The sequence below is a fragment of the Rhinolophus hipposideros genome (genome assembly GCF_964194185.1).
Source record: "Rhinolophus hipposideros genome assembly, chromosome: 1".
In the NCBI taxonomy this organism is placed as follows: Eukaryota; Metazoa; Chordata; class Mammalia; order Chiroptera; family Rhinolophidae; genus Rhinolophus; species Rhinolophus hipposideros.
In genome coordinates, this window is record NC_138047.1 from 15657127 (window position 1) to 15681318 (window position 24192).

General features: G+C 42.7%; 1 protein-coding gene across 1 annotated transcript; it reads left to right on the top strand.

The window, feature by feature from the left end:
• The first annotated feature begins 14427 nt into the window (after positions 1-14427).
• On the top strand, positions 14428-22657 carry SKIDA1 (SKI/DACH domain containing 1). The gene has a single exon (XM_081053127.1). It carries the CDS (start codon positions 16363-16365, stop codon positions 19090-19092), a length of 2730 nt encoding a protein of 909 aa, XP_080909253.1. The 5' UTR covers positions 14428-16362; the 3' UTR covers positions 19093-22657.
• The last annotated feature ends 1535 nt before the right edge of the window (positions 22658-24192 follow it).

The following is a 24192-nucleotide window of genomic DNA, read 5'->3' on the forward strand; positions in this document are numbered from 1 at the left end:
GGCGTGAGGGAAACTGCCCGGGAGAGGCGAGGCCTGCGTGCGCGCCGCCGCGTCTGGCCCGCAGCCTCGGCCTACCTCCGGGCGCTTTCCCCTCCTCGGCGCCGCTCGCCGCCGCTGAAGTGTGCCGGGAGGTGGGAGCGAGTGTGGCCGGCGGCGCGTCGAGGCCGAGACGAGCCAACGGGAGGGCGCGGGGGCGCGCACGCGGGGGCGTGGACGTTAAGGCTGCCTCTGCAGCGCTAGTCGCGCGGGTTGCGTGTGCACGCCGTGAAGAGGCCTCAGGGGGAGGGGAGGAGAATGCCGAAGGCTTGAAGGGAGGGCGTCCTGTCAGAGTAGCTGGAGGGGTCTCCCGGGGGCATCTTCCTGCACTGAGAACCTACCTGCCGGCCTTCTCCTCCAGAACTAGCCCGTGGGTAACAAGGCTAGGGCAAGTATGCCAGCTCACATGAAGGGTGCAATGAAGCATGGCCTCCTTCAGTTGGCGGTGCTAACTTCACTGTACCGCCCCAGCGTCTCCACCCATTAAATTCACATCCTGGACTCGACCCAAAGTTCAGCCTTTGGAAGGGCCACCAAATCTGCCGCCCATTTACACAGCACTTTGGCCCCAGTGACAAATAGAAGTGCATCACAGACTGAAAGTCAAAAGCCTGGGTGCCGGATATACTCCGAGAGGGAACACCAAGGCTACCCTCACCTTGCCTTGTCGGAGTGCAAATGCAAATATAATGTGATGATCTGGAAAATGTAGTTATGTGATACTAAAGAATGAAGGAACGCAAGTTCTAGTCAGTCACCAAATCGTATTTAACATCATGAGACTGGAGTCCAATTTTGACTGAGGATTTCTCTGATCTGGCTCTAATACAAATTTACTCTTAAAAATTTAAGGTCATTTAAGTGGCAGCAAGTTGGGGGCTCACTCCTCACATACAAATAGAAAATGGATTAGGTCTGTCTGAATAGATTAATTAGCTGGATACTGAGTAGTTTTGAGCTGTAAAAACTTCCACAGTTGCCCTATCCCCTATGTATCCTTGTAAGCCCAATATTGATTTTAGGCAAAAAGTGCCTAATTGTAAAAGTTTAGCATGAAATAGAAATATACGTTGTTTAAATGTATAGTTATAAGGCAAATTCATGGCTTTGGTTAATACCTTGCAGGTACAAAATGGTTGCTTATCAGGAATTAGCAATACAAAGTGAAGATCTTGAAAAAGAGATATTCAATGCCAAAGGATGAAGGAAGTTCTCCTGGACAGTCACCCAAAGAGAATGGTTTAAGCTTTAAAAACATTCCAAATGTTCCCATAAAGGAAAAAAATGGTAGCATGACTTTTTACTATTTCAAATTAATCTCTAGAAATATATTTAAGAATTATAGATATAACACAATGCAAGTAAATATTAGCAAATATATTCAAACATTCCAAAACTCAGTGAGAAACCAACAGTAATGGAAATCTATTAAAAGTTTAAGATAGGGAAAATATGTACACTAAAGAGACACGCAAAAATGAGAATTATTTTTTAGCCCTATTCCTGAATTTAGAAAATATGACTATAAGATTACATACTTATAAAATGCAAATGATTTTGGGGGGAATGGTCACAATTAATAAATTTCTGAACATATAATGATTATGTTCTTAAAATGTCATTGATATTTATAAAACTAAAACTGCCTTCAAACAAACCTATATTGTTTTGCATATCTTAACTGTGTATTTTATCTTTACCTTTTATAAAGGATACCAGTTAACATCCAACTCCTGCTCAGGTTCAGACTCCTAATGAAGAGGAACTCTGAGTTAAAATCATTGTGAAACTTCCCTTCCCAAACACTGCAGTCAAACCTTAATGAACTAAATTATTTAAAAATACATTCTTTTTGTTTTTGATGCATTAGAGCTTGCTTCTTGTGATGGAATTAATTTATATGTAAAGAAGGATGGGTATTTTACCCTATTCTGTAATGCTTAATAAAAGAAATGTAAGTAAACCCTTGCTATTTCCCAAAAAAAAACAAAAAAATCATTTGTAAGCAACTTTTGATATTTAGAATAGAGAAAATACACTGTTTCATAAAAACAGGCCTATATATAAATAATAGCATCAGATGCAGAAATTTTATCAAAGATGTACGTATAAATGTTGACAAAATGAGTCAAATTATTTAAATCTGATATTTAACATATTGAATATTCAGTTATTAAAATTATAAGAAAAAAACATAATGGGTATAAATGGGTCATTCTAATTTTAACTCATGTACCAGATATAGAACTTTTTCTTATGTTATATATCAGAAACTTAATATATTTCTATAAAATATTAAGTGAAAAGGAAGAATAGCAAATATTATAAAACAGTTCAGATATACGACTATTTATTCATTCAGTAAACATTTATTGAACATTTATTGTGAGCCAAGGACTCTTGGATACAGGAAATAGAACAGTGAGCAAGTTATATTTATCCTTTGTTTGATATATATACACATATATATGACAATTGGCTAAATATGCTAATTCTCAGACCTCGAAATGGGTAAAACTTATAATTAAATTGCCACAATTGTTAAAGTTCAAGTAAGTTTTTAAATATACATGGTAAAGAAAAAAAGTCCAGCGGATTTATAGACTAACTTCATAGAAAGGGACAATTTCAATCTTAAAATAATGTTACCCTTTAAATCTGATTCTATATTTTCAAAATATCTTATGAAAAAGTGTATCTAGTGCCTGTAGAATAAAACAAAAGCCTGTTGTCTACAGTATTCTTCTTTACATAACAGCAGTTAACTCAGTACTGGCTTTTCTATTTCTCTGAACTAATCATCTGAGACAAACCACAAAAAAATCAAGAATTTTATAATGTAACCTCTAACACTACTATAATGGGAAATTGTATTTCTTTTCCTCTATGGATATTTTCTTATAATTTTCTTTATCCCTCAACCTAGGCACCAAATTTTTTAATTTGCTTTTCCATAATCATTTACATAAGTAGATAACTACTACATAAGTAGAAATTATGAAACACAAATTTGGTTCATGGGTTAGTATTGGTTATATTTATCTTTTATACTAAAGTTTTATTTGCCTTCTCTTTGTGCACATTATATTCTGTCTATATATCCATTGTTGAGACATATTTCTATAATGAGGTATGGAAATTGTGATATATTCCTATAAAGATTAGATGCACTTTCCTTAACTCAGGTTGTTGACTTCTGCAAAGTATTTAACATTTTGTACTGGTTCCGATACTAAGGTTTTTTAATAAAAAGCAATTATTAGAATTCATTCATGTATTGAACCTCATCAGAAACTATAATCTTGTTTCTAAACAAATTAGTTGGAAAATGCAAAAAGGCAATTTCTTATGATCTGTACAAACTTTCAAATACATCCTCTTTTATATAAAGGAATCTCCGAATAAAATTTTGTTTTGCTCCATGGGTACCCAAGGTTTAATTGAAAAGTTTATTATCAGCCATATATTTATGCTAGCATGATTAAAATATTGAGGTATTTATGCAACTACTTCTATTTGTCTTACAATAAGTGAGTACTGTGTCTTTATAGATATAAACCCACACATGGCACCTATAGTATGGAGTACTATTAGAGATTTCATTAAAAAGTATTCATTTCAATTATGTTTTCAATTGATATTTCATTAATGGCTTTTGGGAAATTACATTTAATGATGTGTGCTAATCTTACTAGGTGATTTTTTTTTACTCACTATACCATCTAGCAAGTGTTTTACACATAGTAGGCCCACAATAAATATTCATTAATGTACAATATTGAAGTTTAATGGCTTATTGAAGACTGAACTTTAGTCTTCAAAGTAAAGCAAGACTTTATTTTGTATGTACAACTGAACTAAAATTTCTAAAAGATGATTAACAGAAATTTTCAGCTAAATTGGTTTCTTTAAAGATTTTCAATAGTTGAAATTAATATAGGTGAAAAATTTTTATTTGCCAAGTAACTTAGAATTGTCTGTAAATAGCCCTCAAATATTAACCACCTTTTCATATAAATGTCATCATTTTCTTACAAAACAAATTCTTACTTAGAATCAATCATAATTAATATTGTTAGCTACCCTTAATTTTTGAAAAGTTTAGTTAGGTAATTCTAAAATTTAAATTGTGTGTAATCTAAATTTTAAATCTTTTTAAGAATCAAAGCCTAATATTTACTTTAAAAAGTTTGGTTTGGTTAATCTTGTGTTTGGCTTCAGAGCTACTCCTTTGCTATAAAATTGATATATATTGGTTTTGTTTACATTTTTGGGTAAAACACCATGTAATTACCAGTAGGAAAATAATATCTAAAAGATGCCTTTAGATCTTCAAAGCATTACATAAACCTCAATAACATTTCAGTGTTGGACTATTGTTTTTTCCATAATGCAACAATACTTAAAAGTGTCACGCTTTGACTTTTCAGCGTATCATCAATATAATGTAAGAATAGGAGTGTAAAGTCCATGTTCCCATTTTTTTGAAGATTTGCATTTCTGTTATAATTAAAGTGTGATTAAAGTGACATATGTGGGTTTCTGTTTATAGGATATATAAGGTTACCTAAGTGAGAAGATTCTGAACATGGAAAAGAGGAAAATCAGTTTTTAAAATGGAAGAGAACCTTGAAAGAAACGAAACATATCTTGGACTGAAAAAAAAAAGAAGATATTAAACTAAATTGCTAAATACTATTTGGACCAAAAAAAACATCAGTTTTTAAGATTTAAATGTTTTCCTCTCTGAAAGGGGCCACTGCTTATCAAATCCAGAAACAAGCCCAAGAATATGTTAATTAACTGCATTGTGTCCCAGAAAGAATGAAGTTGACAAATTCATTTTTTTATTCCTTCAATTAATAAACTGTTTGCCTAGTACACCTTAGATTTTTAAAAACTATAATGTGTATATTTACCTCTTGAAATTGTACAGTAACAATGCCAAGGACCAACATGGACCCATAGGGTGAATCTTAGGAAGCTTACGTTCGTTCCTGGTGAATTAAACACACAAGCCCCCAACACTTTTTGTCAGCCTCACTTTACTATGGTGCTTAAGAGCTAGAATGTAGGTAATTTTTATATGGTGGCACTTTACGTCAATTAAAAAAGCAATAATCTTTGGTGTAAGCAGAAGTGGAAAATACAATGACATAAAATTAAAGAAAAGTATTTCAAACACCGACCAGGAACATTACATGTCCCTCTCCATCCCTACCCCCATTCATGCCTTTTTCCGCCCATTTGTTGTTTTTCTCGAAAGTATATCATGACTTGTAACATATTTACTTTAAATGAAACCCAAAAAAGCCAGAAACACTAAAATGTGCAAAAAGATGCACCTTCTACAATCAACTGCATAACAAATAAACTTATAAAGCTATTCTAAATATTCAGACTTACAAATAAAAAATGTAAATTGAATCCAAGTAGTTAGGGAGGAAGGACTATGGGAGGATGAGTGTGTAAGGAATGAACAGATTGAGAATACTTAATTTTCAACACCAATTTTTTTTCTGTCCAAACCTTTCCATAGTTACACCTCAAATGATTTCTTATTTAAGAATTTCTCCCTATACCTCAAAATACCCGAATGATTTCCATGAGGAAATGCAAGTTTAGGAAGAAGATTCAAAAAAATTAAAGTGTTAAAAAGCAAACCACTTCTATAGCATTTCAAATGCAAAATCACAACCACCACTACCTTTAACGGACTCAAAGGTTTTGTGCAAACAGATGCTATTTATGAGCATCATCTATTAACTTCTTTCTTGTAATTCAAAACTCTTGTCAAATGATGTTTTCATGATGACGTGTAAATATAATATTCCATTAGAGATCAATTCTAATTGGTTTTTTAAAATCCACCTTGGGAAACAGTGCTGCATAATACACAGACAAGTAATGGGTATTTTAGAAGGAATTTCCGCAAAGTCTATTATAAATCTAAGTGTAAATTGCTCCCTTGCCCTAGCAAGGTTTGGGCCAAAGGATTGAAATTATTTCTTCATGAGTTTTCACACACGACGACTTTGGTCTTGTCTTCAAGACGCGCCATCACTTGTTGGAAATCTTCATTTTTTGAAACTGTGACGTTTGCCAGAAATGTTTTCCACATGCCTCACAAAGGAAAAGAGGTAGTTTCGTACGTGGGTTATTTGTTTCCAAAACAGAGTTTAAAAGCTAATGACACGTTTTTCCCTTTTGAATTTCACTGTTATTTTGAAAACGCATTTCACGTTAAGAAATCAAGCCTGTTTTTGTTAGGGGTAGCTCAGCCCTTTTAAAATTAGAGCTCTTGCACACAACAAAGAGCTGAATAATAACAAATAGACAGGGAAACGTGCTTTTCCGAACTCCTTTGAACCCCGACATTCATTTTCGAATCCATACATTAAACGATATTTAAAACATGATCGAAACTACTCTAACTCTCCGGATCCAGAAAAAAATTGCCCACATTGTCTCTACCTAGTTATCACTTTATATGCATATCTAGGCTGCTTTCCCTCTTCTTTAATGTGAGTTGCAGGCTTGCCCAGCTTCCTCCAATTTAGCGGCACGTTGTAAAGCGTCCTCTCTAGGTGCTCGGGAGTTAGGAACCCCTCGCCGGCCGAGTCTGAGGCTAAAACTTGCTGCGCCGACCCGACCCGAGGGTTGGAGTTCGGGGAGGTGGGGGTGGGGGACGAGTGGGATCGCAGGACCCCTCCCTCAAGAAGGGCGCGCCCGGCGAACAGCCGCACGAGGGCCGAACAATAGGGGCGGCCCGGCGAAGGGAGCCCGGCTCCCGCTTCCTCTGCGGCGCCGGCCGCGCGCCGGACCCCCGCCCCCCGCGGCCCTCCCCGTCCGCCTTTCCGCGCTCGCCCTGCCTGCGGTAGCCGGGCTCCCGAGCGCCGCGGCCCGCGGCTGGGCCCGCTGCCTCCCTCCCCTCCCGGGCTGGCCCTCCTTCCGTCCTCGGACTCCGACACCGAGGCGCTGCCTTGGGCGACTCCAGCTTCCACTGCGGCCTCCTCCCCGCTATTTCATTTACATATTTTCTAAATTTCCCCTTTATTTTCGGAAGTGGTTTTGATGCCTCACTTTCACCTTAATTTTAATTTGCCATTTTTCTGCCGGAAAATATTCTAAAGGAAAACCCAAATCTAGAAGGAAATACGGCAAATCCATCACCACCTTTACGTTTAAATACATCTAGTATTTTTTTTTATTTTAATGCTCCGATGAAACTGCAAAACAAAACTCCCGTCTCTTTTTAAAATACTGTTATTTTAAACTCTCCATCAAATGTTTTTCGACGAGAGGGCAGAGAATGTGTCCGGCAGCGCGCAGCAAATCCGAGGTTTTATCTTACGTCTCTTGGGACAGAGAAAAAAAGTGGAAGGTGGACGAGGGAGCTTCTAGGGAAGAAAAGCCACACAATTCGCTGGGGACGCGGCCGGGCCCGGCCGGGGGGAGGCGTGGCGGGGCGTCGAGGGCCCGCGCGCTCCGGGCCCGGGAGCAGGTCTGGGAAGGAGAGGAGGATTTAAATAGCGGGGCCGGGTGGGCGTTGGGCCCGCGCATGACCGTACTTTACGAGCAAAGATGGGACAGCGGAGATTACTTTGCTTTCTCATCCCCCAAGAAAAAAATAAAGTTGGAAGGAGGCGGAGAGAACAGCTATCCTCATTTCCTCCCTGGTTTCCACGCAAGGACCCGGGCCAAGGCGGGCAGGGAGAGGGCGCGGGACGGAGCGGACCAATAGCAGTCAACAGGTCCAGGCCTCGGCCCGGCCGCCGGGCCCCCTCCCTTCTTTCCTCCCCTTCCCCTCCGTCCCCACCCCCCTCCCCTGGATCCCCTCCCCCGCAGGCCCGGCCCGGCAGGGGAGGCCGGCGCTGCACTCCCCGCCTCACCGGCCTCACCGCGGCCGCCTGGGCCCTGACTCTCGGGCTGGGGGTGGGGCGGGGGTTCCCTGCCGGAGAATCCTCCCGCGGGGCTGGCGGCGGGGGGGAGGGGATGGAGATCGGGGAATGGAGGATTAAGGAGGACTCGAGCGCGGCACGAGCGCGGCCCGCGCGAGGGATCCTGGGTAAAAAGTGGCCGCGCGGCATCGGGAGAGCGCGGAGAGGAGCCGGGGTCAGAGGTCAGGTCCCTGGAGCCCCGCGCGCGGAGCCCCCCACGTGAACGCAGCGAGCAGGAGGAACCTTTTTGTTTTCGATTGCGCCAGCATGCTCCCCTATTGACCGACCTGCTTTTCCCGGGCCGCTGGAGAGTAGCTCCATCCCAGGTCTCCTAACCCCACCCCCCTGCCACCGCCAACACAGAACCCAACTCTACCCTTCCTCTCCACTCACTTCCCAGCCCCCCGTACCGGCTTGCAATAACGCAGTAAATTTGCTTTAACAAGTGGGGGTGGTTGCATTTACTCCTCCCTCTCCTCTCTCCTCCCCCTCCTCTCGCTGCGGCTCTTGACACTACTACAAACCAGGACTATAAACATAAACATGTGTCACTGTAACTGGGCAGGTAATATACGGATTTGGGGGTGGGGTGCAGGGGGCTAGGTTGTCGCTTGGGGGGCAGTAAAAAATGTGTCTTTCACGTGCTGGCCGGCTTTGGGGGCTTCCCCCGCACGCCGAGTCACTTATACGTCGCCGGCGGCGCTCGGTCACTCCTTCAGCCTCCCAGACCCACAAAGGCAGACTTGCCGATAACCACCGCACCCCAAAGCAAATACATTTAAAAACGAAGCCCTCTCCTTGCCCAGCTACCTCTGCCATTTCTTCTATCGGCAAAAAGTAGCATCAATACTTGAATCCCCTTTCCTTTTTAACAATTATTTTCCAGATAGCAACAGAGAACATTTTCGACCTCAATGGTACCCCGCTCTCTTCCCACAGGCAGTACCTGCACGTTTTGTGCGCTGCAACCCTTTCAGACGGCAAGCAAGGCGATTTAAATGCCCGAGTTCGAAATCTGGGGTGTAAAGGTTATTTCTTGGGCTTCCCCTTCCTGAGGTAGCAACTTCTGTTGTAAGTTATTGCGACCAGCGCTGTAGAGTCGCCACAGCAAGCCTTTATTATTACTGTTGCTATTGTTATTATTATTATTATTATTATTTAGTCTATGTTTACACTGCCGCTCAACTTTTTTCTAATTCTTAGTTCAACAAGCCCAGCAGCAACTACCTAAGATAGAGTAAAGCGAATCCCCTGACGAGCTTTTTGGCCTGAAACGGAGGAAGAGACAGAAAATGTTCAGATGGAGAAGTGGTTCCCTTTGTTCTTTCATTGTTTCTCTACGAACTGGTGAATACAAGGACAAACACTTACCTTCTCTTCTTTTGGCTCCAAAAACCAGACGTTCCCATCAGCCTTAAAATACACAATCCACCTTGAAAGTAACTACGAATGTCGGGATAGTTTGTATTCCATTCTTTTTCGCTCTCTGCCCTCTTTTAGCGTAGGATTAGGTTGCCGAGCACGTTGCTGCAAGCTGTAGCCCCCCGCCTTAGTGAATCGGTCACGTTTAGGACCCTCTAAGTCCATCCTAATTCTGCCTGTAGAATTCAGGGTATTGGCGCTCTAAACTTTCAAAAGGAAAGGGGCCTGCAACTACCCAGCAAGCGCACAAATACCCTGAAATTTTTTACCACTGTATTTTTGTACCACTTCTCCAAATAGAATTTACCAAGAAATGTTAGATATTTCTTTGAGGAAAATTTCTTTTTAAGTTTATACTTAGCAACGCGCTACTTGGAGTAAAAACCAACAACAACAAAAAAAGCAAGCTTATATGGACACTTAACGGAATGAGTGCATTTTTTATAATGTTTGTTATGCCATGTGGTTTTAAAAAACAAACAAAACACTACTAAAACTGAGAAAGAAAGAAAATAGAAGTTTGAATTATAATGTTGAGGAATGATTTAAAGAGAGGCGTTTATTTGACATTTATGACTGTAAAAATTGGCCTCAAAAGTGAAAAGTAAGCTTTTCAAAGTTAAAGACTTAATTTTCACTCTATGATTCCAAAATAAAAAAGCAACTTTGCTAGTTGTGTTTAGTGTGTGATACTTGTCAGTGTGTAGTGCCCAGCCTGGTGGGCATTACTGCCCAAACCTTGTTTAAATCTGATTATGATGTGATTTGTTGAAGCCATGAATATGAAATGATCCTGTGTATCCATAAATGTGAACTTGGGATTTTTTGATCTCCCGCTTTTTTGTGTGCGCCCAGTAGCTGCAGCAGTGGAAGACAGTGATTGGCTCCAGTGCTCCTAGAAGGATTTGGGCTGAAGCCAGAGGAACAGAACCAGAGGATTCCCTATACAGAGGCCATCAGGCCCCACATGTCTTATCTTTCCCCTCTCCCCTCATGGGTGCTCAGAATTTCAGCATGGCTTCAGCAGCCCATAGGTAGTAGGCCTCAGGACCTAGTGTCATCACTTCAGTTTCTGCACATTTGGCCCTAGTGGAAAATAAACAAAAATTGGGGCAACACAAATAAATTGTGGCTCTTGATATTTGTGTGTTATTTCATACATCTGCATTGAACTCTACTTTCTCAGGTTTCTTTTTTCCACATTCAGGATCAATTGTGAGAGGTCCTGGTGTCTCATAGGAAAATATGGCAACAAAACAAGATAATTGGGGGGAAAGACGGTTGTAGTAAGGAAAGTAGCTTTTCTTTGATAGAGTTTAATTGGAATTAAAAGATTCTTGAGCTGTAAACATTCTTTATTTATTCAGCACACATAAGCAGGCATTGTTTTATCACCATCATAATTATGGTGTCCTTTAAACTGGCTGATAGAAAAGATAAGGGAATGGTCCTGTAGATTCAGATCAGGTCTCCCTCCTTTCTTTCTTTCCCTTCCTCCTTCCCTCCCCGCTCTCTCACTACTACCCCCCCCTTCCCCATTCCTTTCTCAGTCACTAGGGTCCCCCACAGCCCTTGAGATGAGGAGAGCAGGAAGATTGTGGACTAACTATTTCTTACATCATGAAAGTGATTTGTACCACACTCTAATTTGAGGCCATCTATAACCTTCTTGTCTCCCATGTTTATAATTGCTTTTTAGCTTGCAATATGTGTTATTTGAGGAGCTGCCTATTGCTCACCTGTATAAAATCTTGTCCACTAGGGTTTGTTGCTTTACCTTTTTGTCTAATTTAGAAAGCACACTCATGGCTTTTCAGAACAAAGCCTCACAAAAACCCCTTTACCTCCAAGGATTTGCAAATTTATAAAGGCTGCATTGAATTCAAGATGGGTCAGGGGGCATAAAAAGGGTAGAAGGTCACTGCATTTTGATTATGGGTCAGTAGACAACATGGCATAGACTCTGTGTCCCAAACTTCTGTTAAAACCAGGATTTTTAAATGCCTTAAGAACAGAAGGATATGCCCTTTTGGAGATTTGCCCTGATTTGTGAAGATGAGACAAAAAAGGGAAAAAAATTAAGGAAAATATACTAAGTTATAATTTAAGTTGTTCCTTAATTTAGCCATTTCCTCCTCCTCCATTCTCATTTTCCCCTTCCAAGAAGTAGAGAACGTGAGATTAGATACATTTAAGTAAGGCACTGTTGACTATCACACAAGCTTTTAGTGTCTTATATCTTCAATTAATTCAGCCATATGAGACTTAAATTATTATTATTTTAGTCTTTGTTACGTTGTATTACAGTTACTTTTGGCTAACACACAAGGGGCTTCTTTTATTCTTCTAACCAGTATACTTACATTGTTGAGGCCTTTGTGATGTTCCTTGGTCTTTTCTGTCTGAATTCACTTTGAACAAAATGTGGCCAGCAGTCACTAAAACAAATGTATATGGTGAAGAGTTAGGCGGTGGGGATACTGATGGGGGTGGGTGATCTTCATTTAAATTACGTATGTATGGATGAAAGCTTGGAAGAAAGGATTATTTTAATGCTCTTCAATACTTTAATTATATGACAGTTGTAGTGTAGAAATGCAAAAGTACTCTTAGGCTTTCCTTCAGGTTTTCAAAAGAACTTTCCCCATTAGTAAACTACTTCTGCAAATTGCTATTGCATTTCCCAGCTAACCATTTAAAAGACTGTAAATGCCGTGTGCATTACTTCGCTCCAGAGGAAAGAGGTCAGACTGAATTGTAATGGTATTTAAACATAAAATATGGTGAAAATAAATCAAAATAGAACATCTGAAGGTAAATTTAGCACATTCACACAGGATAAGTAAAGACAAATATGTTCATATCTTCATAGCCCATCACTTTAAAAACTGAAAGTGCTGACTTTTTTACAATAAATGCAGAAGTAAGTGGACATTAAGAATGTATTTCTATTTGTATTTGCCACAGAGGATTCTCCTTTAGCAGGAAGCTTTGTTTTCAAAGCTAGAATACTTTTTTCTGATAGTGTGTAGATTATGCGTTCCTCACTGAATAAATAATCACATTTAACTAACAAACTCAATGTATTTCATACATATGCCTAAATTCCCAATAAGTAATTCCCGGGGCCCTCAGAGATGGATATATACATAAATGTTAATTCAGGCATATCCACCAACATATATATGTGCATTTGAGAAACAGAGAAGTTGATATATCTTTTCTTAAAAAAGAATTTAAATACAGTCCATCATCTGAATTGGGTTCATCTTTGATTGTAGAGGCGGCTGACATGGTCAACAAATTTATCAAAGAAACCCCCTGGCTTTTGAAGAATAGTACTTTATACATCTGGATCTGCACATCCAGGCAAAGTAAGTAAATTATTGCATAACTTTAAGCATAATTGATAACAGACACCTTTAATTTTTCATCCCCATTCTTTTGGCCAGCTTTCACATTAATAATCTAAGCCATAAATGTTGGTAGCTATTGATCGAAATCCCCTGTGTGCATGCAAATCCATCTTAAAGTCCCCTGCCTTTCATGTGTGAGCGCTCAGGGGCCTCTGCTAGATCTTTTTATCGGGGCCGACCCCCAATGTGCCTGCAGAAGACCCCGGATATGCAACGTGTGCTGATGGCCACAAGAAAGCTGTCACATTCCGTGTGTGTGTACGCGTGATTGCGAGCACTCACGCCTTCTCACACACACACACACACACACACACACACTCAAAGATGAGGAAGTTAAAGGAACAAAAGAATGTATTAGACAAGAAGAAAAATGTGTAATAGAAGTATTAAAAATGTATAAGTGTAAAGGTGTCTGAGTCCACATACAAAGATACTCCCATAAATTGTATATATATAGACAAATTCCCAATTCCCTCGCCTTTATTTTTCTGTATTTGACCCAAAAGATGGTACCCTTAGTTTAAAAATAATACTTAATATTCTATTAGTTTTAAAAAAAACCACCCATATTGCCAGCATTTTAAAGGTGGAAAGAAAGAAGGGAGAGGGAAAGAATGTAATTTTGAAATGGTTACTAAATCATGTTGCCATGTGCAGGAGGAATAAGTGTGTGTGTGTGTGTGTGTGTGTGTGTGCAAATCTAAATAGGAATGGAGAACAACTAGAACTACCTGCCCCTTTTCCCCCAAAGGACGCTCCTGCCAACCTTTTGTAATGTCTTCTCAAAGGCTTTTTCTGAGTTTACTATTTCTTGGCTGTTTGACTCTCTGGTGGAAATCTTAAAGCTGGGGGAGGGGAATTGGACGGAGGTGGGGTGGAAGGAAGAGGGCTGGCAGTATATAAGTGCATCAGGAGGAATTTTAAAACGACATTATTGTCGCTGGCAGTAGAAAGACTCTCGTCATTCTACTTTAAAATACAAATACCAGCATCTGTTTTTCCTGGAAACTTTGCTTTCTGCTTAAACCTTTTGCATTTTGCCTCCGGTGAAAGTGAAAGAGAAAAACGCGGTATGATGGATCCAGATGCAAGAGAAAGCCAACTCGGTGGATGGTATTAGCTGTGACGAGGCATTGTTCATTGCTGCCTCTCGGTTACGTTTAAAGCCTGAAATATCACGAGATCTATTCAATGATCCTTCTCTCATTCAAGGGACAAAAATGTAATTTGCTGTAGCTCTGATTTCTTGGATGGAAATGCTAGCCTTAGATTTCAAAGGCAAGAACTAGACATCGCGGTTTGTACACACATTGATTAAGTTGAAGAGCGGCGATTACATCTGTGCTGAGTGCAACAGTAGTCCAGGGCTGACTTTTCAAATCCCAACCTCTGAGTTACATACTCTCTTAAATAGACTTCCTTAATTTCCGGATGCACTTCTTGAAATTCCCAATTCTCTTCAAAATTCCTGGGAAATTACAAGGGAGGTGAGGTTGGGGGTGGGGAACTATGGCCGAGATTTCATGCAAACTACATTTTGGTATGTGATTCCTCGTTTTTTATCTTGTGGGGGGTTTTTTTTGTTGTTTTTTTTGTTTTGTTTTTTTGGAGCCATAACTGCTTGTGCTAGCCAGACCAGAGGAGGGGAAGCTGGAACTTTTTAATGTAAAGGAAGAAATTGTTCTACAGTTTTTTTCTTGCAGCCTCAGAAATATCCGTTTATTCTTTTAACCTCACGGATGTGTCTATTTTTGGAGGAACAGGAAACATATAAATGCCTGGGTTGCATTTATATTGTAGTTGCAAACACCGAACAGTTAAGAAGATTTTGCCGAATTGTGCAAAGCAGCCAACAAACCGCCTTGGGATCGTTTGGTAACGCGACTGGAAAGACCTTTGCTCTCATTTGGCAATATTTTGGACATCCTTGAAAATGACACCAAAATATGCCTTAATCTGACTAAGAAGAGGTTAAACAATATTGATATTAATCCAAAGTGCTTTTCTTAAAAGCATATGCTTGGCTTTCATGAAAAAGGAGGGGGGGGGAGTTGTGGAAGATTCATTTGAACTACCAACCAAAAGCATCATAGACCGCTGAAATGGTCTGCATCATATATCAGCACTTTCTTTTCATCGTTATTACGTAAAACCTCTGGTAGCACCTTGGGCGTTTTACGTTTTCTTTTCTTTGCTGCAGTAGCTAACTGCTCCTTGGAATTCTGGCCTGCGGTGAACAGAACCCAGGCAAAGGCTGTGCTGGGGACTCTAGGACGATCCCGCCTCCAATCCAGCCTGGTTAATTGTGAAAAGTATACACATATCTAGCTTATCTATGCTTTGTTATGGGACTGACGTGAAACTACCTCCTCCCCACCTCACCCCCCCCAGCAGAGAACCCAAATCCAGTTGAATTGTTACAGTGATTCGGAGCTGGAACCTTGAACTGCTTCCTTGGTCAAAAAACTTTGTTTCTGATTGTAAAAAGGCATTACAGGGGGAAAAAAAGGAAAATCGAGAGAAATTCAAAACGTAAGTCCGTACTGGGGCGGTTCACCTCGCGGGTTTAACTTTGTAGCTCGCAGTCGGTCGGTCTCCTTCCCCATTCCCATAAGGGAAATACCAGGCTATTCTGCACATTTTCACTTAATCTCCATTTTCCAAAGGAAAAAGGGGTGGGGTGTATCTATTTAGGGTTGATAATGTTTTTTAAATGCTTTTCTTTGAAATGATAATAGCTGTAGCGGTAAAATGCAAATAAAGCAAAAAATAGGCAATATTCCTTTAAAGGCGAATATACAGCTTTTTTTTTTTTGCTTTTTTTTTTTTTTTTAAAGCGTACACACACTGGTTCAGATGAAGTCTGTGAGTCAGGCTGTTTCTGAGCTCCGATAGTTTAATGGAAAGATTTATATACCGACTGTATTATTTACTTTGGGAGGGGAGGTGGCAGTATAAGGGTATGCTAATTAGTGGGAGATTTTGGGGGGAAGGGGTGGAATATCAATTTTTATTGCATCACCTGTCAGGAGTGTCCAATCAGCGTTGGCTTTAGGGGAATTAATTGATGAAGGTGTCTCCGGACGAGCTCACTTCACTCTGTCATTTTATTTGTAGCTAAAGCAGCGGCGGGAATAGCAGCTGCATTTCTTTTCTCTTTCTCCCTTCACATTCCATTATCATAGTGCTCCAATGGAGAAGGAAGGAATAGAGGGGCCCAGGTACTGATCTGCTTCGGAGACTTACACCAACTCACTGGTAGATCAGAAACCGGATGGTTTTTTCCCTCTTTTTTAAAAAAACGAAAACCAAAAAAAAAGCAAGAATCAAGTCAGTGTAATTTCATGGTTTTGTTTGTTTTTTTTTTTTCCAATAATTTCGCCTAGAGTTTGGCACTCCCTTCGCCGGGAATAACAGTCTTTGTTATTTTATTAGCAGGATGCCTTGAGACACACGCAGCATCTGGTGGAGGATTAACATACATACATGTGTATGTATGCGTCACGTATATATTTGCTGCAAATGGTGGGGATCATTTAGTGCCCGAGATGGGAGACCTGAAGTCAGGTTTTGAAGAGGTGGATGGCGTGAGGCTCGGCTACCTCATCATTAAAGGAAAGCAAATGTTTGCCCTCTCCCAAGTCTTCACGGATCTGCTGAAAAACATCCCGAGGACTACCGTGCACAAGCGTATGGATCATCTGAAAGTGAAAAAGCACCACTGCGATCTGGAGGAGTTGCGGAAACTCAAGGCCATCAACAGCATCGCCTTCCACGCCGCCAAATGCACGCTCATCTCCCGCGAAGACGTGGAAGCTCTCTACACCTCCTGCAAAACTGAGCGGGTCCTCAAGACCAAGCGCAGGAGGGTCGACCGGGCCCTGACCACAAAGGCCCCGCCGCCAGAGCGCGCCGCCGCCGCCGCCAGCCCCCGCCCGGCTTTCTGGAAGGACAGGCACCAACTTTGGCGGGGCCTGAGCGGAGCCGCGCGGCCCCTGCCAATCAGCGCGCAGTCCCCGCGCCCGGGCGCCGCCGCCGCGCGCCCCGCCACCCATCTACCTCAGATTTTTAGCAAATACCCGGGCTCGCACTACCCGGAAATCGTGCGCTCGCCTTGCAAACCCCCTCTAAACTACGAAACTGCGCCGCTCCAGGGAAACTACGTCGCTTTCCACTCGGACCCGGCTTATTTTCGGAGCCTGCTGTGCAGCAAGCACCCGGCCGCCGCCGCCGCCGCCGCCGCTGCCGCCGCCGCCGCCGCCGCCGCCGCCGCCGCCTACTACCAGGCGTCCGCGGCCGGGCCCCAGCCCAAGGCGGCGGCGGGCGCGGGCGGCCCGGTGAGCCTGACCTACCGCTGCAAGCGCAAGCGCGGGGGCGCCAAGGACTGCTTGCTGGCGCCCCACGCTGGCGCCCGCCGCCTGCTGCTGCTGCCCAGGTCCTACAAAGCCAAGGCGGCGGCCGCGGCGGCCGCGGCGGCGGCGGCGGCGGCGGCGGCCGCCGGGGCCACTTGCCTGGAGAGGTTCCATCTGGTTAACAGCTTCTGCCCGCCTCCCCACCACCATCACCACCACCACCACCACCACCATCACCACCACCACCACCACCACCGGGCCCAGCAGCCGCCGCAGAGTCACCCTCATCACCACCGGCAGCAGCCCCATCCGGGCAGCTTTCCCGAGAGCTGCAGCAGCGACTCGGAGTCCAGCTCCTACTCGGACCACGCAGCCAACGACTCCGATTTTGGCTCCAGTTTGTCCAGCTCCAGCAACTCTCTGTCCTCGGAGGAAGAGGAGGAGGAGGAAGAGGAGGAGGAGGAAGAGGAGGAGGAGGAAGAGGAGGAGGGGGGAAGTGGGGCCTCGGAGTCCAGTGAAGTCAGCTCGGAGGAGGAGGACTCGTCTTCGGAGTCGGACTCCAGCTCCGGCTCCAGCCAAGTGTCGGTGCAGAGCATCCGTTTCAGGCGCACCAGCTTCTGCAAGCCGCCCAGCGTGCAGGCACAGGCCAGCTTCCTGTACCATCTGGCCTCCGCCGCCGCTGCAACCAACCCCGCTGCTTTCGAGGATGCCGGCGGACTTCCCGATCTCAAAAGTAGTGTTAAAGCCGAGTCGCCGGAGGAGTGGACTCTGCAGAGCTGGGCCCCCAAAGCGTCTCCGGTGTACTGCCCGGCCAGCCTGGGGACTTGTTTCACAGAGATAAGGAACGATAGGGTATCTGCGATTACATTCCCACATTCTGAAATTTCCAGTACTGTAAAGAGAACTGACCTGACACTTAACTGCCTGGCGGAGGGGGCCTCTTCACCTAGCCCAAAGACAAACAATGCATTTCCACAACAAAGAATACTCCGAGAGGCTAAGAAATGCCTGCAAGCAACTCCTACTACACCCGGTGCAGATAACAACACAATAGCTGCTAGGTTCTTCAATCAGGATTCTTTACGAGCAGCAGCAAATTCAGAGAAAGATTCCAAAATCCCCCCTTGTACAGAATTTGCTACGGATTTGCCCTCTTTGCAGACTGACCCTGGGGTGGAAGTGGCAGCAGCAACGAAAGCGGAGAGTCCCTGCACTGACGCAGGCGACAAGACACTGCCCTTTCTGCACAATATTAAAATCAAAGTCGAAGACAGTAGTGCTAATGAAGAATATGAACCTGACCTTATTATAAATAAGCTAAAGTGCGAGTGCAATGATACAAAGGGTGAGTTTTACAGTGTGACTGGAAGTAAAGAGGAGGACACCTTGCTAACCACAGCCAAGGAAGGGTTTGCATGCCCTGAAAAAGAAACTCCTTCCTTAAATCCACTGGCTCGAAGTCAGGGCCTTTCATGCACTTTAGGTTCTCCAAAACCTGAGGATGGGGAATATAAATTTGGTGCCAGGGTGAGAAAAAATTACCGGACACTAGTTTTGGGAAAGCGACCTGTACTTCAGACACCTCCAGTCAAACCAAATTTGAAATCAGCTAGAAGTCCTCGTCCTACAGGTAAAAGTGAGCTACATGAAGGAACACTGGATGATTTTACAGTTATAAACAGACGCAAAAAGGTACCCAGCAATGTAGCATCAGCAGTGAAAAAGCCATTTAATTTCATGGCAAATTTTCCTTGTCCACCATCACTCATTATTGGGAACGATGGGGATTTGTGGCCGGCATATTCCTTAAACACCACTAAGGATTCCCAACCTCCTCACAAGGCCCATCCTATCTGGAAATGGCAGCTGGGCGGTTCTGCAATACCTCTTCCACCTAGTCACAAATTCAGGAAATTTAATTCATAAAAAGTGTTTTGGAAGATATTTTCTTGAACCCCATTACCTTCCTTTTGTTGTAAACTGCACAGGATGGTTTGTACAAGTCCATTAATGTGTTACACCCCTTTTGGAGTCCTGGTTTATCGCATTTTGAAGACAGAAATCGGATTACTTTTTTTTTTTTTTTTAAACATTGCGGGGTGTTTTTTTTTTTTTTTTTGGAGTAGGGTGGGGGCGGGGTGGGAGAATGGTTGGTTTACATTCCACAGACTACTTCAGGCTAAAGACTCAAGTAAAACTCAGTTATTACGGTAGAGCTGGAACACTTTACTGTTTCAATGCTAATAATGCACCCGGTACCTCAATTCAACTGCTACAAATAAATGTCAAAAGGTTGAATAATAAATATTACAATGAGCCATTAAGTTTATGCACTAGATTTCAGACCTGAAAGTGTAACTTCATTCAGTGAAAGTTTGTTAGGTTACATGGTTACACTGAGGTAGCAAGAAGTTTCTGTGAGCCCAAAATGTTCTTTTCTGGAGCTCTTATTTGTGGGGTATCTTTCTTTTTCTCCCCTCATTCTGTCTCCATTGGTAGTTGCACTTAATTTTTCCTTTTTTTGAGTGGAAAGATTGGGGAGTCCTGATTGAATGCTGGTAAAAGCTGCCTCATATATACTGAGTAAAATAAATATGAGATTGCTTTTTTTTTCTTTTTGGTAAAAGGTGTGATTTTACTTTTACAGCCACTCCTTGAAATGGAAAAGTCCTTTTTGTGTTCTCACCCAAAGGTTTTAAATAAGGTGACTTTTACTGTTGTCCTGCTTACCTTGTGGTCTGAACATGACTCCTCAGACTTGAAAAACAATTAAAATATTCCGCTTAAGAGCAGGATATTTTATGGTCTGACTCCTCATAGTGACAAGGCAGTAAATACACCCACGAAAAGTAGAATGGGTCAGAGTTGCAAGAATACCCCCAAATGAAAAATAACAGTTGTTTCAGGGCTTTTTGGTACCAGAACTCAGGCACTTGGATTTTGTTACATTTCTCTTTTTCTGCATCTCTCTAAACTTCTGTTTTCAGACCATCCTGTGTGTACAGCAGGAGAGTTTCTACTGCAAGTGACAATCAGAGGTGACTATCTATATTTGCACTTAAAGTCAAAGTAGTTCAACATGCAAATGGCCAGGGTCTGGCCCTTGGTAAGGGCTATGCTGGTGTGCTATGTTGTGGTGATGGAAGCAGTAAATCAAAATTATGGAAATTTGCACTGTTGAAAAGCATGCTTTAGCTTTATTTTCAATTAAAAACACTGTTTAAAATTCCTGGTTCCATACATTTCTACTTATTCCAGATTGAAGAACGGTTAACAGGAATGAATGGTTTTGTTGACATTTTCACTTGTAATGTTTTTGTCTGAAAAAAATGCATTTATTGGGTGTAGAGTTTTGTTGTAATACCATGTGATGAGGCCAGTCAGGTTCTGTGCTAAACACTGGTAGATTTCTTCCTAAATGACAAGAAGACTTTACAAACTTGTTACAAATCAAGTGCAAAACGTTCAGGTCTAAAAAAGTGAAGCAGGGATCAACTGGTATTTTAATGAAAGTTAAATCTAATAATTTTAGGTCCACCTCCCTTAGTCTGACAAATTATGTATCTCGGATCCGTGCCATCTTAAACCTAGGAAGTTGCCTCTATAGATCATAAATCACAAAACAAAACAAAACAAAACAAAACATGAATGAAATGTTTACTGTGTGAATTTAAGTCACTATTTCTCATGGAAATTCAGTCTTTTCCCCCCTTCACCTTTTAATTCCTACTCCCTTTGAAAATTTTCTTTTGTCTATAAATGTTTCAGATAGATCTGGATGGTCTCAGCCCTAATTGCTGTATATGCTCTGTGGTTTGACTATTATTGTAAAAGACAGAGGCTGAGCATACCTGCATCCAAATACATTTGGATGGAGTAAACAGATGCTTTGAACTGCCTCCCTTCCTTTCCTTTTTGAATGTTGCCAGATGTAAGTGCACTGAATCCTTTTTTTATTGGCATGATAGATATGGTCAAAGCAAAAATTGGGGGATGTTATCCTTGAATTCATGTTTGTGTGTAATTCTGAAGATCAGTACAAGTTACAGTTAAAGCTCCAGAAAGCTGAACAATTGGCTTCTCAGTCTGAGTTCTTTCCTCTTTGGAAGGCAATACAGAATTTGAGTGCAATGAGCTGTCCTGCAAAATCAATCTGTAAAAAGTGTGACATACACACACTGGAAATCTGTCATTTCTACTCTTTAATTACTGCTAAGTCAAGAAAGTTCAAAGTATGATGACTACTACATTTAGACTAGTACTTTATTTGTTGGCTATGGAATCACTGTTCCTCAGTTATAAATTGAGAATATATTTGAAGCCTACAGATCTTGGGCGTGGGTGGACCATGAGATGGAATAAGCACACTTTAAAACAAATAATACCCTATGGAATTTCTGACATAAAATATCGGCCTCCAGCTTTGACACTTGGTCTCTAGCCCTCAGAGAATCAATAGTTTCAGTTTATAAGAGCTGGAGAATGAGCAGCATGGAGGCCGAGGCATTCCAGAGTGATACCATCAAAAGGAGAGAAATTAAATAGTCAACACAGATTTCACCCCACAGTACTCCTACAAGCCAGCCAACCACAGCAAAACCTCAGTTGGGGCTTCTGTTAGGAAAGTGTACCAAATAGTATTCAGTAACGTGAAAATACAAAGTATTCTTTCAATTTCTGGTAGCCCCCTTAGCTGTTTGCCCATTCTGCTGTGGGAATTATTCTCAGAGCAGTTTATTTCATTTTGGTTGTCTTATGATTAATGACAATAGATTTCCTAAAATACTATAAATGTCCCATTTGTTCAAAAAGTTAAGCCTTATTGTGAGAAAAACAAAAGTTACCTCCATTGACAGATTGCATTTTTACATTTAAATGTTTTGAGGTGATAGAATATTTTTTTAAAAGGCATTATATGGTTCCAGGGTCATTGATTCCTGTGTCTAAAGCTCAACATTCACAGACATAAGGAAAATACTGGGAAGGGCTCTTTCTCTGACTTTTGGGGGAAAACAAGCTTATATGGGGTCTTCTAGAAAACTAGTTTCCTGATAAGACTGTGAAATGAAGATTTAATTATTTTTTTTAAAGAGATGTGTGTACTCTGTCTCCCACAGCCAGGTTATATCTGCCTTTTTCGTAAATGCAGCTTGCTCTTTTTCAACTATTTACTTTTTAAAGTGGGTGTTCTTTCCTACTGGCTTACTTGATTACAGTGGAGCAATCTCAATAATGGTTGTTTACTTTAAAATCAACAACAGGGAGCCACCACTAAACAGCAATAACACAAACTAGATGGGCTGGTGCATGGATTTTTATCTTATCCGTGTCTGGGTGAGTTTCAGTGGTCTAGAAATTCCTCAAAGTTCCAGTCCCAAGAATTGGAAGTTTCTGCTGATATGAGGATGATAGTTTTGTTTGCATGCAGGAAGCGATGTAGACTAATTCCTCAAAAGCATTTTTTTTTCTTTCGAAGAAAACAAAAACCCTCTATGGTAAAATAAATAAATAAATAAATAAATAAATAAATAAATAAGTAAGTAAAAATTTAAATAAAGCATTAGCATCTACAAAAGTCATAAGATGTGGTGAGTTTTGCTTCACCTTAAAAATAATTCCTGCTGAAAAGGATGTGCAAAAGGGAGCCTCTAGAGCCAAATTAGGGGTAAAAAGTAAAGGCTCCCCATCAACTAACCTCAGGAAATTGGCAAGGAGGAACGGGGCATCCACCTTAGGGAGTCCACCCTCACCCCCGTCTTCCCCAGGATTTTCCCCATCCCTGGGAGGAAGAACTATTTTTAATGCTAGCTTTGGTTTTGGTTTGCTCCCTAGGCCAAAGGGCATTTTGCAAACTAGCCTGGGGGGTGGGGACGTAGGGCAGATCTAGGAGGTGGGGGAGGGCTGCATTTTACCTGTTTGGCAGGCCCTCTTTTGCTATTTAAAAAAAGGGGGGATAAAAAAGGGAGGGGGCAGCTATCGTTCTTTGCCCATGCCCTAGGCCCCCGCTCCTCTCTCGCTTCTTTTCAAACTGTGGCGGCCTCACAAGCTCCTACTTTAAAAGGCCTGAGATGTTTTGCATGAAGCCCTCACAATAGGGGTTGAGGGGATTGACAGTTTCAAAAACAAGGCGTTCAGTCCTTTCCAGCTGCCGGGCCCGTTCTCTCGCACCAACTCCTCGCTCCTCGCTGCTGGTGGCGTCCTCGGGAGCCAGCGGCCTCCCCCACCCCTCCAGCCCGCATTCCGGCCGCCCTACCCCGCCCCCGAGCTGTGTTTGTAAACAGGGGTCAGTGTCCGGGGGCTGTTGGCGCAGGGTTTGGGACAGGCGGGCCTAGAGGAAAGGCTGGGGACGGCCGAGCCGGCGAAAGGCTGGCCCGGGAAGCAGGGAGGTTTAGGGGTCCCTTTCCCCCTTGCTGTCCCTATGGGCACCGAGCTCTGGCCTCCGCGCTGACCCAGGACAGCCCTAAGGTCTCTGGCCTGGGCCACCACCACCACCACCACCACCACCACCACCAGAAAGATGTTTAAATGCCGCCATTTTGCAAGGTGGCAAACCAATTTCTTTGTGACTTTTTTTCCCCGCCCAGATCTTGCTCTTCTTTGAATTTGTGACCCTCTCACTCCCGGGGCGGAAGAGCCTGCACCCCTGTGCGCGGCCCCAGCTCCTCTGGCGCAGCTTCACGTCCCAGCAGCCTCGTGGCCAGGCCCACTAGGACAAGGGGCGACAGGGCGCTCCCCTCCCCCGCACCCCGCCGGCCCTCCGGGACTGAGCCGCCTCCCCTCACTTTGCGCTCCTTTTGTGTGTTCTGGAGTCTTCTCCCACCCCTGCACACGCACACACCGCTAAGCCCATTCTCACCTTCGCGCCCATCTCTCTTCCCCAGTCAAATGGGCCCGGCTTTTTGCACTGGGCGGAGGGCTTGCCAGAGCCTCCAAAATGCGGGTGTGGAATGCAAGTGGCAAAGGGATGGGCCTTCACACTGGGCCAGCCAGCAGCAGGGCTGCGAACGCCTCCCGAAGTGGCCTCAG

Coding starts and splice junctions, on each gene's coding strand:
- SKIDA1 (XM_081053127.1), top strand. CDS start 16,363: ATGGGAGACCTGAAGTCAGGTTTTGAAGAGGTGGATGGCGTGAGGCTC.